Source organism: Solanum pennellii, chromosome 4 (genome assembly GCF_001406875.1).
Source record: "Solanum pennellii chromosome 4, SPENNV200".
In the NCBI taxonomy this organism is placed as follows: domain Eukaryota; kingdom Viridiplantae; phylum Streptophyta; class Magnoliopsida; order Solanales; family Solanaceae; genus Solanum; species Solanum pennellii.
Genome location: NC_028640.1, coordinates 657,228 through 678,668, shown reverse-complemented (window position 1 = coordinate 678,668; position 21,441 = coordinate 657,228). Strand labels below are relative to the sequence as shown.

Genomic DNA, 21,441 nt, shown 5'->3' with positions numbered 1-21,441 from the left:
TTAATCCTCGTCAAACATATTTTTTTGACTTTTTTTTGTTTCAATGACTAATTTAGAATTATTATTTTGATAATCAAATTTATTTATGTTTTACTAATATTCTTGTAAAACTTATTGAGATAACCAAATTTTTTTCTTCGAATACAAAAGTCAAATTACAATGTAGACAAAAAAAATAGTTTAAATTTTTTTTCTTTAAACAAAGGAATGAAAGAAAAAATAAAATAAGAATAAGAAACTCAAATAATTCAAATAAAAGAAATAATTTATTTATTAAAAAAATTAAAATATACCTTGAACTTTGATAGAAGAATCATATATACCCCTAAATAAATTTTTAAAAAAATTAAAAGTAATAAATATAAATTTAAAACTAATTTTTTAAACTTCAGTTAAATGAAGGGTATATGTGAGTCATTTTGTAACGACAGGGGTATATGTGAGCCGTTTGTATAACGGTAAGGGCATATATGAGCCCTTTCATAACGGGGGTATATCAGCTCCAAATGACAAAGTTGAGAGGTATATCAGACCCTTTTCCCTTTAATTTATGTGATTTTACCTGGATTTTCAAAATTTAACTTCTAAATAGTGAATTTGTACCTAAAAACATTGTAGTGCTCTTTACATGTAAACTTCTAAGATTTTTTTTTAGAAGTTCTACCTTTTTCGAAGTAATTATTTGAGAGTATAATAGATAAAAATAAATTTTTTTTTTCTTGATTTATCAAAATAGACAATTACTTAGAGACAAATGTGATAATATTTTCTTGATTCAATAAATTTAACAAGTAAACGAAATAACTTTTTTTTGTATGAAGGTCAAGTAATATAAATAGGAAGGACTAATATATATCAAATGATTTTTTTAAAAAACAAATTAATGCTAGAGTTAGTTACTCCCTCTTTCCCCTTTTTTGTTTTACATATAATATCCTCAATTAATTATTTTTTTTAAAAAAAGTAAAAACCTCTCTAAGTAAATTGATTTTGGAATTCTATAAGTTAACACGGGTAAATAAATAGTCATTTTGCTGATTGAGATGGATTCTGTGAATGCAGTTATCTTCAACTTTTTAAGTACTAAATTCACTTTGATTTTTATTAAGTCTTGTGGGAATTAAAAGATTTTGGGAAGATCAACAAAATGTCTTTTGAATAACTCAAAGAAAAGCGTCTATTTGTTACTCCTACTAGTAATACAACTATTTATAGACCTCTAAATTCATGTTCAATCAAATTCATGGAAAAATATTTGAGTGAAAAAAAATTAAATATGAGTCGATGTGGTAGAAGAATGGTATCAAGTGATCAAAGTAAGTCTATTATTTGTGACTTACCAATTGATATACAGCATAGAATACTAGAACTCATGCCGATTAAATATGCTGCGAGAACGAGCATCTTATCAAAGCAATGGAGTCAGTTATGGTACACACTGCCACATCTGTTGTTTGATCATATGTTTTTCCAGCATGTATCTAATTACGCTGGTGGAATAATCCGTAAAATTCTAATGCAACATACTGGACCTATTTTGGGATTTCATCTCGTCTCTGAGACACGCAAACTATCTCAGTCGTATGTGGATCGATGCATCGTGTTAGTAGCAAATCATGTTATTCAGAAGCTCACACTTGATATGGCAAATGATGAATTATATACGTTGCCTGTTAGCGTATTTACTTGTGCAACGTTGACACATTTGAAGTTATCGAGGTGCATTGTTAAGTTTCCTGATAGTAACCGATTTCCTAAACTTGTTAGTCTTCAGTTAGAAGAAGTTGCAATTGACAGGTCAAAACAGACTACTCTTATTCTGCCAATGCTCGAGACGTTGGAGTTGAAATATTGTGATGATGTTGATTATGTTGATATTGTTTCTCCGAAGCTTGTGAACTTGTCTATGCTTAGTACAGATGCAATAACATTTCAGTGTTTTAATGTGAACCCGATATTTAGAAAGATTAAGCATCTCTGTTTGGATGGATCATCCTTAAAGGTGAGAATATCGTGTTCTGTTTTGTTTTCGATTTGCAGTGTTTTAATTTTTGATATAGTGATTAATCCTTTTATTGCTCTTACAGAACTTAGGGTCGGTTTGTCCGTCAGATAGGCTTGACGTATTACTGAACTTGCAAAGCCTGAAGATTTGTGATTTGAAGATTTCTGTTAGACGTATTATATGTGCACTTTGCCTACTGCGGAATTCTCCTAACCTTGTTGAACTTGACATAGATGAAGTTGTAAAGGTAAGACGTACCTCGACTACTACAAGTTCAATTCTCTATACAGACAGCTCCGGGGTTTTAACGTTATCTGTTTTCAGTTGTGCGACAATAACCCTTGGGAATTTCTCGTATATTAAATACTTGTACATGTATACACTTAACTTGTGTGCTACATTTGTTTAGGTTGATAAAACAGTGTATCACACAACAGAACTGTTTGATTACTTGTCTAAAGCAGAAAAAAAAGTGAGTGAAGCTCTGAAGCTGATTCGAACAGTGAGGATAGGTAAATTCAAGGGTACACTTACTGAAATGTACTTAGTACAAGTCATCCTAGCTTATTCTCCGAAGCTTGAGAGGATGATCGTTCAACAGAAAATGCAAAAACTTGAGAGGTCTGATGAAATTTTGAAGGAGTTGAAATGCTACCATCGAGCATCACTAAATGCAGAAATCAAGTACACTAAGACTGATTCAAGTGCGTGTTACGACTTATTGGTCAAGTGAAATGATTTCAGATTTGAACCTACATATTGAATCTGCAGTGCAGATCTATCGCAGAAATTGTGGTATTTTATTTTTTGCTTTTCTATTATTGGTTTGAACTTTCACTGTCTGTGGATGGTTAACTTGTTACCAATTAAGTTTTCAGTATTTAAAGTTGAATCGTGGTACATCACGAAACATTTCTCTTAAGTATTATTTTGAAAGCAAACCAAAGACCTTAGCTTACGGATCAATTGGGATCATCCCTTGACTGTATCTTGTAGGGCTACAATTGATTCCAATTCCAATAACATGCTTAAACGAATCAACGAGCAAAGTACACTCTACCTTAGAATCACCACTGACTTCATAAGCCAGAAATGCTAATGCCTCTTCTTCGAGAGTTTTTGCCGTGATTGCATCACTTCACTCAGGGACAAAGCATGAGATATTTGTTAGCTTGATCAGTTGAAGTTTGCTTAAGTAAAAGTTGTTGTGATTATACAGAGTTTTTGGCAATAATTATATCAACAAAATACAAACTTGATTATATCTTATTTCATGTCTAATCCCTTTTATAGTCATTATTATGTAGCTTTATATTGATTTCATTTTTCTGTGACTTATTAAGATCTGCAATTGAGATTCATGGTGTAGTTTCTCGTTAATTCAACTAAGCATTACTGTGTAAATTCATTTAATTCCAATGGTTTTCTGCAACATAAATCGGAAACTGTTTCATATGTCCAAATGTACTCAAGCAAAAAGTTATTCAAGATATTTTTCAGCTTGTATGTTTTTCATGTTACTGCTCATTACACTACCGTTCAATATGATTCATATCATTTGTACTACTTTTATGAGATACATGTGCAACACACGTGTCCAGATACTAGTCTATTATACATATTGTTTTTATTTTTACCTCTATATTACGGTTACAAAAAAGGAGTGTAGACTAAACGCTAGCTTTAGATTTACGAAAATGAAGCGCAGACTAAACGGAGCTTTCAATTTATGAAATCTTATAACCTTCTTATTCATTATTCTACATATTTATTTGATTACTATTTGTTGTCTATTTACTTAGTTGAGGGGATATATTTATTCACCCTTCTATCTCCGCTTAGTAGACACATTAGCGGCTCCTAGGGTGATTTTAGGGCGGCCTATTTCTTTTGACTATATAATCGTGCGGTTTCTGAGAATTTAAAACCCGATTTCCTCCATAAATTCTACAATCCAAATGGCATGTAAGTTTTCATATCTATACCTTTTTTATGGTTGGAGGGGCGATAGTACGATAAGCTTCCAAAGAAACTAGGGTAAACCAATAAGATCATATATAGGTGCTTAAAATGGGATGGATGTGACTTCCCTAAGTTAATTGAGGGGATTTATTTATTCTCTTCTCCTTCTCTGCTTAATAGCCACATTTGGAGCCCTCTGGATAATTTTAGAGCAGCCTATTTTCTTTTGCTATATAAATAATAGAATCGTGCGGTTCCTGGGAATTTAAAACCCGTTTTCCTCCATAAATTCTCCGATTTAAATGGAAAATAAGTTTTGATATCTATACCTTTTTCTTGTTTGAGTGGTAACAGTATGATAAACTATCAAAGAAACTAGGGTAAACCAATCAAATCATGACATTGTAGGTGCTTGCAATGGGATGGATATGACTTCCCTCAGTTAGTAATTGAGGGGATTTGTTTATTCACTCTTCCTTCCCCCGCTTAGTAGCCACATTTCTAAAAAGCAAATGATAGGATTTTTTTTTATTTATTTAAGGCAAAAATCGTGTTTTATTCAAAATCCAAAACAAATTACACATCCTGACACTTCCGTTGGCATGGCCCAACCCACAGTTAGCCCAAAATTTGAAAAGAAAACAATTGAAAAGGACACAACAAATAAAACACGATAGGCCCTGACAATTCCGTTGGCATGGCCCAACCCACACTTAGCCCAAAATTTGAAAAGAAACACAATTGAAAAGGACACAACAAATAAAACACGATAGGCCCACTCGGTAGGCCTATAAATCTAAGGCAGGGTTCCTAATTAAGGACTCCTCATTTCCCCTCGCCGCCTTGTCTCCTCCTTTACCTCGCCATCTCTTATTCACTTGAGATCTTCTGTCTCCTTGGACTAATCCATGTCTCCGCCTTCCTCCATTGTGGGTTATCAATATTATGGTGATGTTGGTTATGGATTCTAGTATGTCAGCTAACAAGAGTAAGTAGTATAGTTTCTTGATTTGTACTTTTTCTTGCTGCTAACTTCCCTATTCTTTCTCAATTGTGTTCTCAGGTTCTATAATTCAGGCTCGATGTTCCTTGTTGGATCTTGTCTTCTGAGAGATGTTGCGTGCGGCTTTTGGAAATTTAAAATCCGATATCCTCCATAAATTCTCCGATCCAAGTGGCAGATAAGTTTTCATATTTATACCTTTTCTTGCTGAGGGAGGGAGCGACAGTACGATAAACTACCAAAGAAACAAGGGTAAACCAATCAAATCATGACGTTATAGGTTTGCTTGCACGGATATGACTTTCCTCAGTTAGTTTGAGCGAATTTGTTTTTTTACTCTTCCTTCCCCGCTTAATAGCCACATTTTTAAAAAAAGCAAATGATAGGAATTTTTTTTAATTTTATAAGGCAAATTTCGTGTTTTATTCAAAATCCAAAACAAAATTACCCATCCTGACACTTCTGCGGGCATGACCCAACCTACACTTAGCCCAACATTTAAAAAGAAAACAACTGATAAGGACAACAAATAAAATATGATAGATCCACTCAGTACGCCTATAAATTCTCCATCCAAATGGCATATATAAATTTTCAAATCTATACCTTCTCCTGTTGGAGGGGCGACGATACGATAAACTCCCAAAGAAACTAGGGTAAATCAATGAGATCATGACATTGTAGGTGCTTGCAATGGGACGGATGCAACTTTCCTCAGTTTGTTTGAGTGGCGTACGTCCCCCTCCCCCCCCCCATATCTTTAGTCTTTAGGGTCATTTTAGTTTCTTATAAGTATGATTCCCCACAACAAACGTGTTGCAGATTCGGGCTCCAATTCATAATCAAAATGAATGATGGATTGGTTGTTTGTGTGCTAGAAAGTCATGACTGTTCAAAATGATGGATTTGGAATCAATTTATTGGTTTTTGAAACCACTTACGTGGGATACGTGAGCTTTATGGTAAAACGGCAGAGAAAAGAGACATGGAAAACTTTAACCAACATTCTCATGGGAAAGCAAGGTTAAAGTTCAAGATGAAACTATGAAATAGAGCTAGATATTGGCAAGAATCCTAGAAGCCTATCCTGTCTCGATTAGCGAACATCACATGATCATCAACCCATGACAGCACAGTTATACACAAAGCATCCAGATCGCTTTCATCAAATCAAGTTCCACTGAGGTCCTTCAATTGGAACCGATAAACTCACTTTGAAATGCCCTACACCCATGGCTCTAGGCTCTCACATTACAATTAGCCTATCACCACAAGCTCAAAAAGCCAAATCTCAACCATTCATTGAAGCTGCTCTTTCAGGTAATCTTCTTATGGTGACCCGTGCTTTAATTTGCTTGTCATACTTCCTCACCTCTATGTTAGCATAATCAGCAGAATACAAATCATTATTTACAACTGCCACCAATGGAGGTGCTTCGAATGTAGCAGGCATATCACCCCTAGCTGTAGCTCAAACACGAGACATGCTTGAAAATTTAGTCCATTTTCCTGTTTCAAATAATATTAGTCTCCATAATGTGTCAATAGCACCTTTGACAACTCTGTTTTTCCAATGCCTGCAATTACATAAAAATTTCTATCCACAAATACCACAAAACACATTTTACGCTGCTTGGTGAAGTGTTCGAGGCTTCGAACTCTAAATTGTGAACTTCTGCTGAGCTAAGTATTTTGACCCCATGAGTCGCAACCGCCAGCTAGAATGGAAATCTCCCCAAAACTGGCAGAGCCAAACAAACGTCTTGGTGCATTCTAGATGACCAAGTGTTTTTCGTATACTGTAAAGATAAATGACATGTATAAAATCACCTTTCCATACACAATCAGCTCTATCCTAACTGCCAAAGAGCTGCTTGTGTTTGGAAAGGAGATCTTATTTATGTCATGTATCGTTACAGTATACTGACAAACACTTGGTTATTTGGAATACAAATGAATGCACCAAGGTGCTTGTTTGGCTCTTCCTGCTTTGAGGAGATTCCCATTCTAGATGACGGTTGTGACTAATCACGGGGGCAATATACTTAGCTCAACAGAACTTAACAATTCATAGACTAGAACGTGAAAAACTTTACCAAGCATGAACACGTGGCATAGGATGTGTTCTGCGGTACTTTTATGGATAAAAAGTTGTATGTAATTGGTGGCATTGGATGAAAAGAGTCGTCAAAGGCGCTATTGACACACTATGGAGACAAATATGAACTGAAAATAGACTGAAATCTTGATCATGTCTCCTGTTCGAGCTAGAGCTGGAACACCTGCTACATTCGAAGCACCTCCTTTGGTGACAGTTGTAAATAACGGATTTGTATGTTGTTGATTATGCTTACGTGGAAGCAAGGAAGTATGACAAGCAAAACAAAGCACGGGCTATAATAGGAAGATTGCCTGAAAGAGCAGCTTCTATAAGTTAATCATATATTGTGTGATGGATAGTGTAAGAGCCATATAGGTTCAAGGGCCATTTGGAAGCACAAAGTACAATTCTATTTACTTTTTCATCAGTTTGTCATACGATTCGTTTGTTTGTGTATACGATTCTGTATACACAAAACTTGAGACAATGATCATTCAACAGTGCAAGAAAAGTAATGCAACAAATAGGTGTAATGAAATTTTGAATGAGCTGATAATAAGCTATCATCGAGCTTCACCAAATGCAGAAATCAAGTATACTAAGACTGATTCAAGTGCGAATTACGAGTTATTGGTCAAAGGATCTGGGATCATTCAGATCAGAAGAACTCTCCGAGTTTGTAACAAGACAAATTATACTAAGTTGCGCCCACCCTTCACTTTTGATGCAGCACCCGTCTCGGATTCTTCAAAGATACACTATTTTTGGCGAATCCGACAACCACCTATTGACATTTTTGAAGAGTCCGAGCAACATAGAAACTATATAACCAAGAAGAATAATCATTGTAATCCAAGGGGACTGGACTAGCTAGGCATTATATCGGTGATCTGAACTAGTATAAAAAAAATTGTGTCTACTATCTATTATTCTATCATTAGCTATATATATATATATATATATATATATATATATTTGTTTATCGAATCTGCAGGAAATTCGACTACATGGATCATAAGTCGACCAACTCATTAACTAACTTACGAGAAGATTTTAGAGTTATATTCATATTGAAATCTGAGTAATTTGTATTTGTATTGCATAGGGCCTCATTCGAGGGAAAGAGCTCCAAAAAAAAGATCATATCGAAGGTTCAAACTCGAAATTTTTTATTAGAGGCTACGTTAAAAAGGCTTAACTAGGGATTGGAAGTCCTAGGTGAAGAAAATTTGATGAAAATGAATATCAAATAGTTCTCATAGAATTAGCAAAATGTAAGAGAAAAGATTGAGTCAGCATTTAAAATTTATAAATTCCGAATTTTATATTCTTTTAACCTATTAAATTTTAAATTAATAACCTATATATATATTAATAAATTTCTTTGAATTATATTTATAATTTGAACCAAATTAAATTATTGAGTTCGACAAATCTCGTAAACTATACTCTAACGTGTAAAGGCAAGCCCATCTTACTTTTTAGTAGGTACAACGATCCCACCAAACTGGCTAATTAATTGTAGACAACACTTTATCTAGTTGATAAATAAAGATATTTTTGGACAAAGTGAAAAAAAAAACTATATGATATAATTCAATTTGAACAAATAAACTTTTTTTTTAATCAAGATAAGCACTATCACTATTGCTATACAATGATTGAGAATAAAAATATGATCAGCTCCATTGATTGGACATCTTTCTATACTCTTTTCAATTTATTTATTTTTTAACAAAAATGAAAACTGATTTTAATTATGTGTAAGTATCTTTAAAATACACGATCGAATTTAAATTAAATATGTATATTTATATTTTAAATTTAGTAATATAATTTTTACCTATTAAATCGTGTTAATTTGTTACTATTTTATTTTTTCTTTATCATAAAAAGTATTTTATAATTATCTTATAAAATAAACAAATTATAAAAACATTTTTTACAATATGAACTTTAAAAACATAAATCATAGTTTAAAATAGCTTATGGGCAATCAAAAGTAAAATTGACAAAATGGAAAAAGTGAAAGAAAGGTCCACCATAGTGTCCTCAATTTGGCATCACTATTTTGTTTAATATATGTAAAAAAAAATAACACATTCAGTATTGTATTTTTTTTCATATTATATAATTTACGTTTTTTCAGCTTAGAATTTATCAAAACGAAAATAAAAAATTTACCTATACATGATAGGAACAACAAGACCACGCACGCACATACCACTTAGACATTTTGCTTATGAAATTATACCATAATTTTGTTATATATATATATATATAATTCTAAAGGTAAAAAATCAACGAGTAATTCCGATCCAAATACCACCAAAAACATATAGTTCAGTGGATGAGATCTCTTTTCTCTTAATTTTTTTTATGACAAGGGAAACCGCAGTGCAATCGCTATCCTTTGGGTGCACACAGGATAAAATTTCCGCTCCTATGCAATAGCTCACAAACTACATAGGAGAGGTAACCCACACTAAACAAGCTTGGTGCGACGAGCTCGACCCAGAAGGCAAACTCCTTGCTTTGACTGACAAGAAATTTCTCTTAATTAGATGCCTTGAGTATGGAAAAATCTTGATAGATAATACTTCCTTCCAAAATAGACTATATGCAATAATCGGTCTCTAACACGAACATCGAATATGAAAAGAAAAAAAATCTAAGAGTGAAGCCCTGAAAAGGTTGTTACTTTAACAAAGATCTGAATATCAACTTAATGGAGCAATAACTTGAACTCAACTACCAATTCTGATCATCATATATATTTTATTTTAATTTTTAATGTATAGTTAATTAAATGGAATTAAAGTAGAGAATTGCAGAATAATGTTTACATACCTCAATGTTTATTCTTGTCAATATTGACATTGACCTTTACAATAAATGCTTAATTAATTTTTCAAAATATCTTTACATATATATGGGTCGAAGAGGCCCCTTGAGTAAATTTCAAATATTAAGCTCAATGGTCAGGTTATAAAACTTTTTTAGTAAGGTTAAATTAAACAGAGAAGTATTAAAATATTTTTAAATTTGGTGTGAATTATTAGTTTTATGTTTGAATTCTTGATAATTTTGAATATATTATTTTATTTGACTAATTGAACTTAAATACATCCCTGGTCGAATGAAATACACCCCCCTCTAAATTCTTGCCAAATTTACGGTGTTTTCAACACTTGATCTCTTCGATTTTTTATTAAGAGTTTCATACTTTTATAAGAGTTTTGCACTACTTGTTAAGTTTAGTTAGTCAAGTTGAAAAGTGTTGTTAAAATTGTCAATAGTTAAGGGACAAAATTAATAATTTACATCAAGTTCATATATTTTCAATACTTCTCTCTAAATTAATTGATAATTTAGGCCGAATAGACAATGATGTTATATAATTTAAAGGTTAAATTAATATTTTATTCTTAACACTAATTACTTATTTTTTAAATCGTTTTCTAAGATATAATATTAAACATCAATTAATGTGATAAAACAATCATGTCAATCATTATGTTCTTAATGATTATATCAAATTCAAATATAACAAATAAAAATAAATAAAGTAAATATCTCAGAAATAAAAATATCCAAATTATATATTGATGGAGATGTACCACCAAATTATTTTTTTTGACATAGAAATTTATTTGCTATATAAGTCTATACCTAAATAGGTATAGGTAGATAAGCCAAAAAGTATTAATAAGCCAAATTAACTTGTAAACTTAGCAAAACACTTTCTTAGAAGTGTTCTTCTCACCACCATTTCTTTATTTCCCCCCTAATTAAAGCTTAAAAGGAAGAAAACAAATGACTTTTTACCAAATTTTAGCTAATATTAGCCTTTAATGAAAAAGGCAGCAAGAAAGATTGTCAAATATTCAATTTTGCCATATTTTTCAAACAAATTAATGTTTGTGAAGTTAGAACTCCTTTTTCACTTTAGGACAATTGATTCCTTTTGGTTTTCAATATTTCTTTCTCACTTTATATTACTCCGTCTATTTCAAAATAATTGAATTGATAAGTCAATATACATTTATTACGAAAAAAATTTACGACATAAAATAAACGTCATTTTCACTTGTGCCTTTTAGATATTGTCAACTTATTTTTGAAAATATAAATAATTTAAAATAAAATCATAAAATTATTACCTAGCAGATGTAAATAAGGGCCAAAAATAAAAAAAATAATTAAATAACTCTTTTAAACTTTAAACAATTCATTTATTTTGAACTATAAAAAAAGATTAATAATTCACTTATTTCAAAACGGAGTACATAGATTTGACTGAGTTTAAAGAGATTTGACAAGGATAGGTGGTCTTTATTTTCTCTGTCATTTGTAGGCAAGGGGGATTTAAAAAGCCCAACTACCAAATTAAAGATGGTATTATTTTAAATAATATATTTTTATTAGTCAAAAATGTTTAAAATGCATTTTTTTGGTCATTTTTAATATATTATTTTTTATACACATTTTACCTTTAATATTTATTATCAGAATCTAAAAGTAAACATCAATTAATATAAATATCAAGTTAAAATATTCATGTCCATATTTATAATGAAAACTTCAATGTGAATAAATAAGTCAATATTTTTCTGTAACTAAGTTTTGGGAGTTTGGTAGGACTTTTTAGCAGTTATTATAATAATAATAATAATAATAATAATAATATATTTACACTTTTAACACTCATTATACATTATTTGGATTTTTTTCTCTTAATAGAATAAAATTTAGATAAGTTATAAAGTATTTGATACAATTTTTCTTTATTTACATAATAAATAATACCTATATATAAAAACATATAAACATGCATTTATATATTATTATATACAAAATAAAATATTGATTAGCGTGTGTTATTTATATATATTTAAAAATTAAGTCTATTCATTGTCTTCATAACTTTATCTTTTCACACTAAATCAAATTCCCACGATGAAATGATCTTACATGATCATATAGAATTTTGAATAGAAAAAGATTACAATTTTTTTTAATAAAGCTTTAAAATTAAAATTGTGAAGGATTACAAAATTAATTGACCATGGCCATTTGTTTTTTATTTTATATATAAATTTAATTTAATCTAAATATCTTATTCTTAATTACTACTTTTTTTAGTCCATATGAAATAAATTATGTAGAGTTGTACTATAGTGCTTCTTTTGTCCCTTTTTATTTGTGATAATTGACTTTTTAATTGTCTCTTTCTACTCGTCATTTTGACAAATTAAAAAAAGAAAATAATTTTTCACTTACTCAATTTATTTAAGGAGTTAATACTTTTGAAAAACATAAAACTCTTTAATGAGTAAATTGATTTTGAAATTCTTCCAATTAATAGAAATAAAATGATAGTAATTATTATGCTAATTACTTTATCTGTTCAACAATATTTGTCTATTATTGACTTTACTTATTTCTTAAAAAATTATAAATAAATATATAATTTTAGTATATTATCCTTTAAATATAATAAATACAATCCTTAAAAAATATAATAAGAAAATAATTATAATTAATACTCCCTTCGTCCGGAATTGTTTGTCATGTTGCGCTTTTTGAAAGTCAATTTAACTAATTTTCAAAATTAAATTAGATCACATAATTCGATATTTTAAACAAAAAAATTTAGATATTCTAAAACTAATATAAAAAGTACTATAAATTACAATTTTTTGCATATTAATATCATGAAAAATTACATTTTAAAATGTTAGTCATAGTTTTTATAGTTTAACTCTAAAAATAGAAACCATGACAAACAATTACGAACGAAAGGAGTAATAAGATAAAATTAGAAACTAAAATATCAAATTATTCATTAATTTCATAAATTAGACACAGAAAATATTATTTTCTTGTTATATTATTTTCTTGTTGTACCAAGTAAAAAACATATTTAAACACATAAACATATCTTTCAAAGTTTTACTTTTACACAATACTCACTATATTTTGTCAGAAAATCTAATAATTAAAAAAATAATTCACTTAATTTAAACTTGAAAAAAAAAAAAACATATTTAAACACATAAATAGACAAAGTAATAAGAGTGTTTTGACTTTCCTATGAGAAGAAGAAAAAGAAGAAAGAATGAAACTTTCTTTTCTTCTTCTCTGAAAATCATGTAACATAATTCCAAGAATATATCCTTCAAATTCCTCAAAAATCAATAGATTTTGAGATAATTAATGGCTTCTCCACCTCTTCAAGCTTCAAAATTCCTCAAAAATCAATAGATTTTTCTCTCTCTAAAAAAATGATTTTTTGTTTTGGTTGATATGATATAGTAGTTGTTGAGAAGCATATGATTCTGCGGAAATGGGAGCATGTGTATCGCGGCCAGATAGTTGTGTTGGAGGTAAATTGAAAGGTTCAAATAAGTTTAGGAAAAGAAGGGGAAGAAGAAGAAGGAAGAAATCTAACTCACTTCATAAAATTGATGAGTCATTTCCTTTGGATAACTATAATCCAACATTTCAGGGTACTTTCTCTGTTTTTACTTTTTTTTATTTTTGGGATTATTAGGTGTTGTGATCTAGAATTTTGTTGAATTGTGAAAGTAATTAGCATTTTAATTTTTATGTTTTTAATTTTGAGTTTGTTTGGTTAAGTTGAAGGTTTTTGAGGTGATGAGATCCATTTAGGATGGAAAAAATTTCGATAAATTCGATTTTAGCAGCTCAGTTGGTTGATTACCTGAACTTTCGCGTTCCCCAACTTGTAATGCTTTTTGGCCATTTCCCTTCCCATATCCCCAATTTAGGGGAAAAAATAGTGTTTGATATATGCTTTGATTGAGTAAGATAGCGGTGAAATATAGATTTTCTGATGAACACTTCAAAATCAAATTTTGATGGTTGTGATAATATGCACTTGTATTGGGTTGTTTTATATACAATTTAACTTAATAGTTTCTCATGTTCTTGTGCTGTCGTTTTCTTTTCCTAACTCCTGTTAAATGCCTTCAGCAAGTGGCAAGTTAAAGTGAGATTGTATGTTTCGTTGTCCGTTAGGATATAAGTTTGTTTGCAACGTTACATCTATCATTCATTGGAAAGGATCTTGTATAGTTTAAGTTTTCATGTTTTTATTCGAAAGGTGAATAGCAGATAAAGTCATCAGAAATAACCTTCGGAAATGTTTAATGTTTGTAATGGAAATCGCAGGACGGATTGAGGAGGCATGGTTTGATTCTGCTGCAATATTTGAATCTGATTGCAGTGATGAAGATTTCCAGAGTGTTCCTGATGGTACAGCATTCTTAGTTTTCAATCTTCTGTTTCAACTGTTAGAATTTTGTTTCATTTGAAGTTAGTAATACAAATATAAATACAATTCCTGCAGATGTACTTTCTGTCAACAGCTTTGATTGTGGGCGGACTAGTGTAGCTTCTATCAAAGATACTAACAATGGGGATGTTAATTTAAACCGTGAGGGACCTCACAGTGAGGTACGGCCTGTTTTCCTTGATGAGATCTCGTCCTCGGAAAATATAGGTAGTGGCAGGGAGGATGGTTTGTTGGAGAACTGTGGAATTCTTTCAAACAACTGTCTGCCCCGTCTTACCTCCACTGTTGTGCCTGTTGAGAAGAGATCTCTTAGCTCTAGTCCTCCAAGTTCAAGGAAGAAAGCGGACCTAAAGCTTCCCTTCAAATGGAAAGATGGAAATCCTTGTGCCACTCTACGTGAGTATCTACATCTAAATTTTGATCTAGTTTCTTTGGCACAAAGTTCTTCAAATCTGCATTACATAATGGATTAAGTTTGAACATCATTGTTGGTTACTTTATTGAATATTACTTCTAAAGTATCTTAAATTTGTTGCAATTAGTAATTAGCAAGACATATATAATGATGAAATTTCAAGAATTACGCCACGTCTATAATATGATTTAGTTATTGTTAAGAGGAATATCTTTCAAGAAACAACAATTATTATTGTTCAGAGGAATATCTTGTCTCGAAATATATTTTGGGGAATTAGTGCTCTTATTGGATTATCCATGTCTCATTTTCTTTGAGGCAAAATTATGTGTTATCTGATGACTGTTTCAGCTGCTTTATATATTTGGAGTTGGTACATTCGGACTAGCAAAAACAGCTCTCCTCAAATACAACTGAAAATGTAGTTGATTTGTACAGGGCAGTGATAAAACTAGTTACAGCTGAAACATATTTCCCAACTAATTGATATTGCTTATATAAATCTTTCGCTATGTGTGAATTCATTCCAAACGATTATAGGCCTTTTGAGGCCACTGTCTTCCATGTGATTTTAGGTGTACCTCGTCTCCTTTTTAAGCAAGTAACTCCCTTAATATAAGTGTAGGAGTGTGAAGGTGGGGTCAGTATAGAAGATAAAACAAAGGCATCCTTGTCAAGGTCCTTGATTCTCTGCTGCACCTTGGCGTGGAATGGAACGGATCTTAACAATCTACTTTTTAATAGAAAATTAGTCTAGCTGAGAGAGAAAGGAAAAGTAGTTCCAAAAGGAGACTTGACCTAGCAAATGAGGTCGTCACCTCAATGCTATACTTCGGCAGCTACGGACTAAGACGCTTCAGAAGAAAAGCTACATCCACCACTTGGCGGATCTTTAATAATGCACTTCTAAGGGAAAATTTAGTCTAGCTGTTTCTCAAAATTCAGTTTTGACCTTTTGGACCTATTTTGTATATCAAGCTGTAAAATCAAGAGAGAAGGAAAAAGAAAAGAAGAGAGTGATTGTGATAGAGGAATTGAATCCTTGACATCATATGTCTGTCTCCGAGCCTGAAAACTGGCTGTTTGGCATCTTATGTAAATGTTTAAACTTGAAATTTCTCTATAAATTTGTCTTTCGGATGGACTCAAGAGTGATGATTAATTTATCTGTGATCCAGTTACCAGATCAAGGAGAAGGAAATACAATTAGCTAACTTTTATTTGTTTTTGGGTACAGTTTCATCTAAAACCCTGCTTCAAAGGCCCATAGCTGGTAGCCAAGTACCAGTTTGCCCGTTGGAGAATAAATTGCCTGATAGTTGGTCCTATATTGAACCAAATACCTTCAGGGTCCGGGGAGGAAACTATTTCAGGTAATATACTTACAGATACACAAAACAAACAGGTAAGCACTTATTTTATGAGTGTGACAATCTAGTCTTAAAAAAATGGCTAAGATGAAATCCTTCATTTAGAAAAAGTAGAAAAGAAAGGAAAAATCCATATGCCCTGTAGTTAAATATGTGTTTTATGGACGTTATGGTTATCCTAAGTTTGTGTATCATGCTTTCTGCCAATGCAACTGCCCTCTACTTTTGTTTATGTTGTATCATTCACATATTGTATTTTCTGCAGGGACAAAAAGAAAGAGTTTGCGGCAAATAATGCTGCATATTATCCTTTTGGCGTTGACGTATTTTTATCTCAAAGAAAAATTGATCACATTGCTCGACTTGTGGAACTTCCTGTCATTGAACACTCTGGGACACTTCCACCCATTCTTGTAGTGAACATTCAGGTACCGTTTAATTAGTGTAGCTTTAAGAGAATAAGTGTGTTTCTTTTCTTTTTTTTCTCCATTGCTCTGGCTGTCATTAAGTTGGTCTGATGGTTAATTTAAAGATAGTAATATTTATGCTTAAGATACACATGAAATGTGTTTCGAGTCTCTTCAAAGTCAAAGTTATTCAACACCCGAATGGTTTGTGAACTGAGACTTTATTCGCCTCCATGTAAGTTTCCAATCTAGCTGGCCGTATAACCTCTATTAATAACAATATTCACGCATTTGAGTTGCTAAGATACTGTTTTCGCCCGTCTGTTTCTCTCTTTTTTACAGGTACCATTATATCCTACCGCAATTTTTCAGGGTGAAACTGACGGTAAAGGAATGAGTTTTGTCTTGTACTTTAAGCTTTCCGAAAGTTATGCAAAAGAACTTCCTTCTTATTTTCAGGAGAACATTAGAGTAAGTTCTAGACTTCTAGTTACCATGTCATTGGTCCTTGTTTTTCTTTTAACCTGTCTCTAGTTGAATATCTCCTGTTACTTCTTAATTGTTTAATCATGTTTCTTCATGTTCGTCTTTTTTATTGTGCCTCTTGTAACATTTGTTTCTCTGTTGGTGTTTTCTTTTTTCACATTCTGTTAGTTTCTGTGTACATTCTCTAGTAGTATTGTATTGGGTGCTGATTGTTACGTAGTCATTATTTCATGGTTTATTCACCTCTTGTCTGTTTCTTTGTAAACTATCAGAGTCTGAATTTTTACTGAACAATCTTTTATTGATCAGAGAGTAATGGATGATGAAGTGGAAAAAGTGAAGGCTTTTCCAATGGATGGTACTGTTCCGTTTAGGGAAAGGTTGAAGATATTAGGTCGTGTAGCAAATGTGGAGGACCTCCGGTTAAGTGCAGCAGAGAGGAAGCTGATGCAGGCATACAATGAAAAACCTGTTCTTTCACGTCCTCAACATGAGTTCTATAAGGTATTATTGTCAGATTTGAGCTTTATTTGGATGAACAACTGAAGTTTTATGTTTGTGTTGGCATTAGTATGAGTGCCATCACATCTTAGAATAGAATGGCCGCATCGTCTTATTCATATTGAAGGAAATATGTTCCAAGTTCTTATTACGTTGCTAATGATGTCTTTGTAGGGAGAAAATTATTTTGAGATTGATATTGATATGCACAGATTCAGTTACATCTCTAGGAAGGGTTGCGAAACATTCCTAGATAGGCTAAAGCTATGCTCCTTGGATGTAGGCCTCACAATTCAGGTGAGTATCTGTATGTGACCTCAAATTCTCTTCTTTCCAAATTCAGCTGCAAGTAATTATTCACTTTTCAAATCAGGGTAACAAAGTTGAAGAATTGCCGGAGCAGATCTTATGTTGTATACGATTAAATGAAATCGACTATGTGAATTATCAGCAACTCGGGGTTAATAATGAAACCCCTTGAATAGGTGCACTAGCAGTGTATTCCACCGGATATGGCAAATAAGTGAAGAAATTATTGTTAGCTAGTTGTGTCCCTCCCTTTTACCTCAGCTGTCAAATCTCTGTTTCAAATGTTCTCTCTCGAGAAGCAAATGGCTTATCGAGAGAGTAGTAGATATTTGAATCTGTGGACAAGGATGAGAAAATAGTCGAGTGGTGTTCTTTGTTTCAATGTTTCATCAAACCGCAGTCAATCTGTTTTTATTTTGGATTTTTTTGATGCAACACATCCATTTAGTTCTTCATGTTTTAAAAAGAAAAATATAAATATTCTCAAAATCTTGAAAGATTAGATCTTGGAGAATATGAAGGCACAAAGTTAGCACACGCAAATCGTTGAAATTGGGGGTATGCGCGCTTTGGGACTCTATAAACCTTAATTATTGGTCGGACTGGCCGTGGACGTCCGTCAAGACCTTGGCTATGCAGCCGGTTGGCTCTAACGGCCAGTCCGACCCATTTTCAAGGTCAAACGAGCTCCGAAGGACGCATACCCCCCATTTCGATGATTTTCGTGTGCTATAGCAAAGCATTTTTTGGATGATCCAGATTTCGATGTCAAAAATGTCAAATTTTTTTGTGGACGTCCATAAGGACCTTGTCTATGCAACCAGTTAGCCCTCACGGCCAGTGCGACCCATTTTCAAGGTCAAATGAGCCCCGAAGCGTGCCTACCCCCCATTTAGACGATTTTCGTGTGCTATAGCAAATTATTTTTTGGGTGATCCGGATTCATACGTCAAAAATGCCAAAAATTTTTGTGGACGTCCGTCAAGATCTTGTCTATGCATCCGGTTGTGTTGGAATTCTACCCTCCTGAATTCTTTAAAGGAACACGTATTAACTACTTGTTTGTATCTACTTGACGAACTTAACAATAATTATTTGAACAACACTTTGTATTAATTGTAAAATTCAAGTAATACAAAGATTACAACTTCTTTAGCTCTTAAGTAATTATAAACTCTAACTCCTTCTAATCAAGACAAAAAAACTACTCCCTAGTTTTCTATCTTTTCAATGCTTTTCAAGTACTCTAACTTGTCAAGCAAATCTACTACTTAGATTGTAAACAAACTCTTGAATACAACCTAACAACGTTAACACTCAATTCGCAGCACTCAAAAGATTTTAACAAAACTCTCTCAACTCTCTTGATCGTGTTTTGAAGCTCTCTCTTTGTAGGTGCGCAAGTTTTTCTGATCACAATAGCTCTCTATTTATAGACCAGAAATTCTGCCAATCCTTGTACAAATCAACTTTGTATTTGTCTTCTACAAATCCTTGTTGACTTCTACTAACTCTTTTTCTCGAAACCTTATTGTACTCAAATTTGTTTTTAATAGTTTTCCTTAACCAAGTAAACTACTATAAACAAAAACGTACACATAAGTTTCCATATATAATACATACGCCGCCACTTGCATACTGCTGCAATATTTCACTGGAACATGTTGCACTACCTGTTCAATACGCTTTTGCCATATTCAAAATCTCAAGATTTAACAAATTCCCCCTTTTTGACTATGGCAAATAATCAGCTTGCATTTTGAATAGGTACACAATACATCAATCAACATATAGAGCACAGCACATATAGAGCACACTTTAATATCATCCTACAAGTCTGCAACTGCTTCCCCCTTTTGCCATTAGCCAAAAATAATGAAAACCAAAGTACATATGCATACTGGAATAGATCATCAGACAAAATTAGTAGTAACAGCACGAGTTAGACATCAAACCAAAAATACATACAAAAATAGTAATGTCTACTTCAGTCTTTAACTAGTCAAAACCAAAAATTATAAGATAATGCATATATGGAGATTGATTAAACAGAGGGTGCCATAGATGTAGAAGAGTTTGAAGATCCCTTGGTTAGCAACCCCATGATACTTTGTAGATGCCCAGAATTCACTGCTCGTTCTTGATGTAACGCAGCCTGAGTTTGAGTAAGTTCTTCCTTAATCCTGCAGTTCTCAGCAATCAATTCTTCACATTCCAACTTGTGAGCAATCTGAACCTGTTCCATTTCTACTGAATGAGCCCTTTTTAGTGCTTCCATCTCCTTTTCTACAGCAGTAAGAGAAGCCCTCAACCGTTGAGTTTTCACATCAACCCTTTTAGGCGTACCAGGCATGTTCATGTAGTCCACCTTCCCCATGACATCAGAAATGGTTTGAATCTGCCAGTTCTTTACAGGCACATCAAAATGTTCAAATACTTGACCTAACCAAAATCCATAAGCTAAACCCCTTTTCTTTTTATCAAGCTTTGACAAACTATGTATATGACTCATTATTAGGATCGGCAAGTTTATTTGAGTCCTAGACAATAGTAAGTCCATAAGAGTAAGATCCAAGTAACATGCTTCAGTTCTTTTTTGCTTTCTTGGCAGAAGAATTTTGTGAACTACATTAAACAACATCTGATGTAAAGGTATCATACAGCCCTTGTCAACACTAGAATATACAGATAGAGTTGGATCATTTGAGAATCGCCTACATATGTCAAGTTGAGAGGTGTTTCCTTCTAAAGGAGGCCAATCCTTCTTAACATAGTGACCCCATTCCTTATTAGGTATCCTTAGTATTGAAGATAGAGTTTCAGCAGTAAGAGTAAAAGTAATGCCACAGACTGTACTGGTGATTGAAGACGCAGTTCCTGTTGCATTGATATAAAATTCTCTGGTTTCTACTCTACCCATCTTACGCCTAAAGGATCCTTGGAGCATCAGTTCTGTCCATCCTTGAACTTGCAAGATGGTTACTAACTCATCCATCTCACCACCCCCAAAACCAGAAATTACTCTCCCCCTAATCACACTTCTTTTCTTAAAGGCTAAAACTCTTGCAGAGTAACCACTACCATATGAAACATGAGATTTCGATTTGGATGAAATTTTTCTCTTTTTGTGACTATTCACTGTATCTGTGACAAAGGTTAAGGATGATGGAGACTTACGTTTTCTTGTGCGAATTTTCTTAGCAGTCTGAGCCAAAATTTCTGCATCCTTAGTACGTTGTGCAGATCTAGTTACACGTACTGGTTCCTTTGCTGGTAGGAAAGTGGTAGAATCTTCTTGAATTTCCGGGAGAGACGTAGCAAGAGGCTTACAAGAAGACGAACTCCGTTTGGAACGAGTTCGGATTTGGGAAAGCATTTCAAATAAGGTGACATTTCATCATCGGAGCAGTTTTCCCAGTTCTGTGACAAAGACATGTGTTCCCCCTCACTTAGTGCACTCGTATTTCCTTTCTCCAACCCTTGACCTCTCTCTTCCCCCTGAACTGATGCATCTTCCATAAGAGAACATCGGGTTATGCCGTTCAAATCAATGTAAAGAAC

General features: G+C 32.7%; 2 protein-coding genes and 1 long non-coding RNA gene across 3 annotated transcripts; all 3 read left to right on the top strand.

Moving 5' to 3' along the window:
• Window positions 1-1,372: 1,372 nt before the first annotated feature.
• Window positions 1,373-2,738, top strand: LOC107016395 (FBD-associated F-box protein At2g26860-like). Its single transcript, XM_015216874.1, has 3 exons — window positions 1,373-2,002; window positions 2,088-2,252; window positions 2,415-2,738. Exons 1-3 carry the CDS (start codon window positions 1,373-1,375, stop codon window positions 2,736-2,738), a joined length of 1,119 nt encoding a protein of 372 aa, XP_015072360.1.
• A 2,044-nt stretch (window positions 2,739-4,782) lies between these two features.
• On the top strand, window positions 4,783-8,077 carry LOC114076744. Its single transcript, XR_003577731.1, has 2 exons — window positions 4,783-4,955; window positions 5,031-8,077. It is a non-coding gene; the product is annotated as an uncharacterized LOC114076744 (long non-coding RNA).
• A 5,072-nt stretch (window positions 8,078-13,149) lies between these two features.
• Window positions 13,150-18,315, top strand: LOC107018036. The gene is made up of 9 exons (XM_015218380.2): window positions 13,150-13,583; window positions 14,269-14,352; window positions 14,447-14,788; window positions 16,045-16,180; window positions 16,443-16,605; window positions 16,927-17,055; window positions 17,380-17,574; window positions 17,746-17,868; window positions 17,945-18,315. Exons 1-9 carry the CDS (start codon window positions 13,421-13,423, stop codon window positions 18,050-18,052), a joined length of 1,443 nt encoding a protein of 480 aa, XP_015073866.1. The 5' UTR covers window positions 13,150-13,420; the 3' UTR covers window positions 18,053-18,315.
• The last annotated feature ends 3,126 nt before the right edge of the window (window positions 18,316-21,441 follow it).

Coding starts and splice junctions, on each gene's coding strand:
- LOC107016395 (XM_015216874.1), top strand. CDS start 1,373: ATGCCGATTAAATATGCTGCGAGAACGAGCATCTTATCAAAGCAATGG. Junction 2,003..2,087: donor TGGATGGATCATCCTTAAAG/GTGAGAATATCG, acceptor TTGCTCTTACAG/AACTTAGGGTCGGTTTGTCC. Junction 2,253..2,414: donor ACATAGATGAAGTTGTAAAG/GTAAGACGTACC, acceptor ACATTTGTTTAG/GTTGATAAAACAGTGTATCA.
- LOC107018036 (XM_015218380.2), top strand. CDS start 13,421: ATGGGAGCATGTGTATCGCGGCCAGATAGTTGTGTTGGAGGTAAATTG. Junction 13,584..14,268: donor CTATAATCCAACATTTCAGG/GTACTTTCTCTG, acceptor TGGAAATCGCAG/GACGGATTGAGGAGGCATGG. Junction 14,789..16,044: donor AAATCCTTGTGCCACTCTAC/GTGAGTATCTAC, acceptor TTTTGGGTACAG/TTTCATCTAAAACCCTGCTT.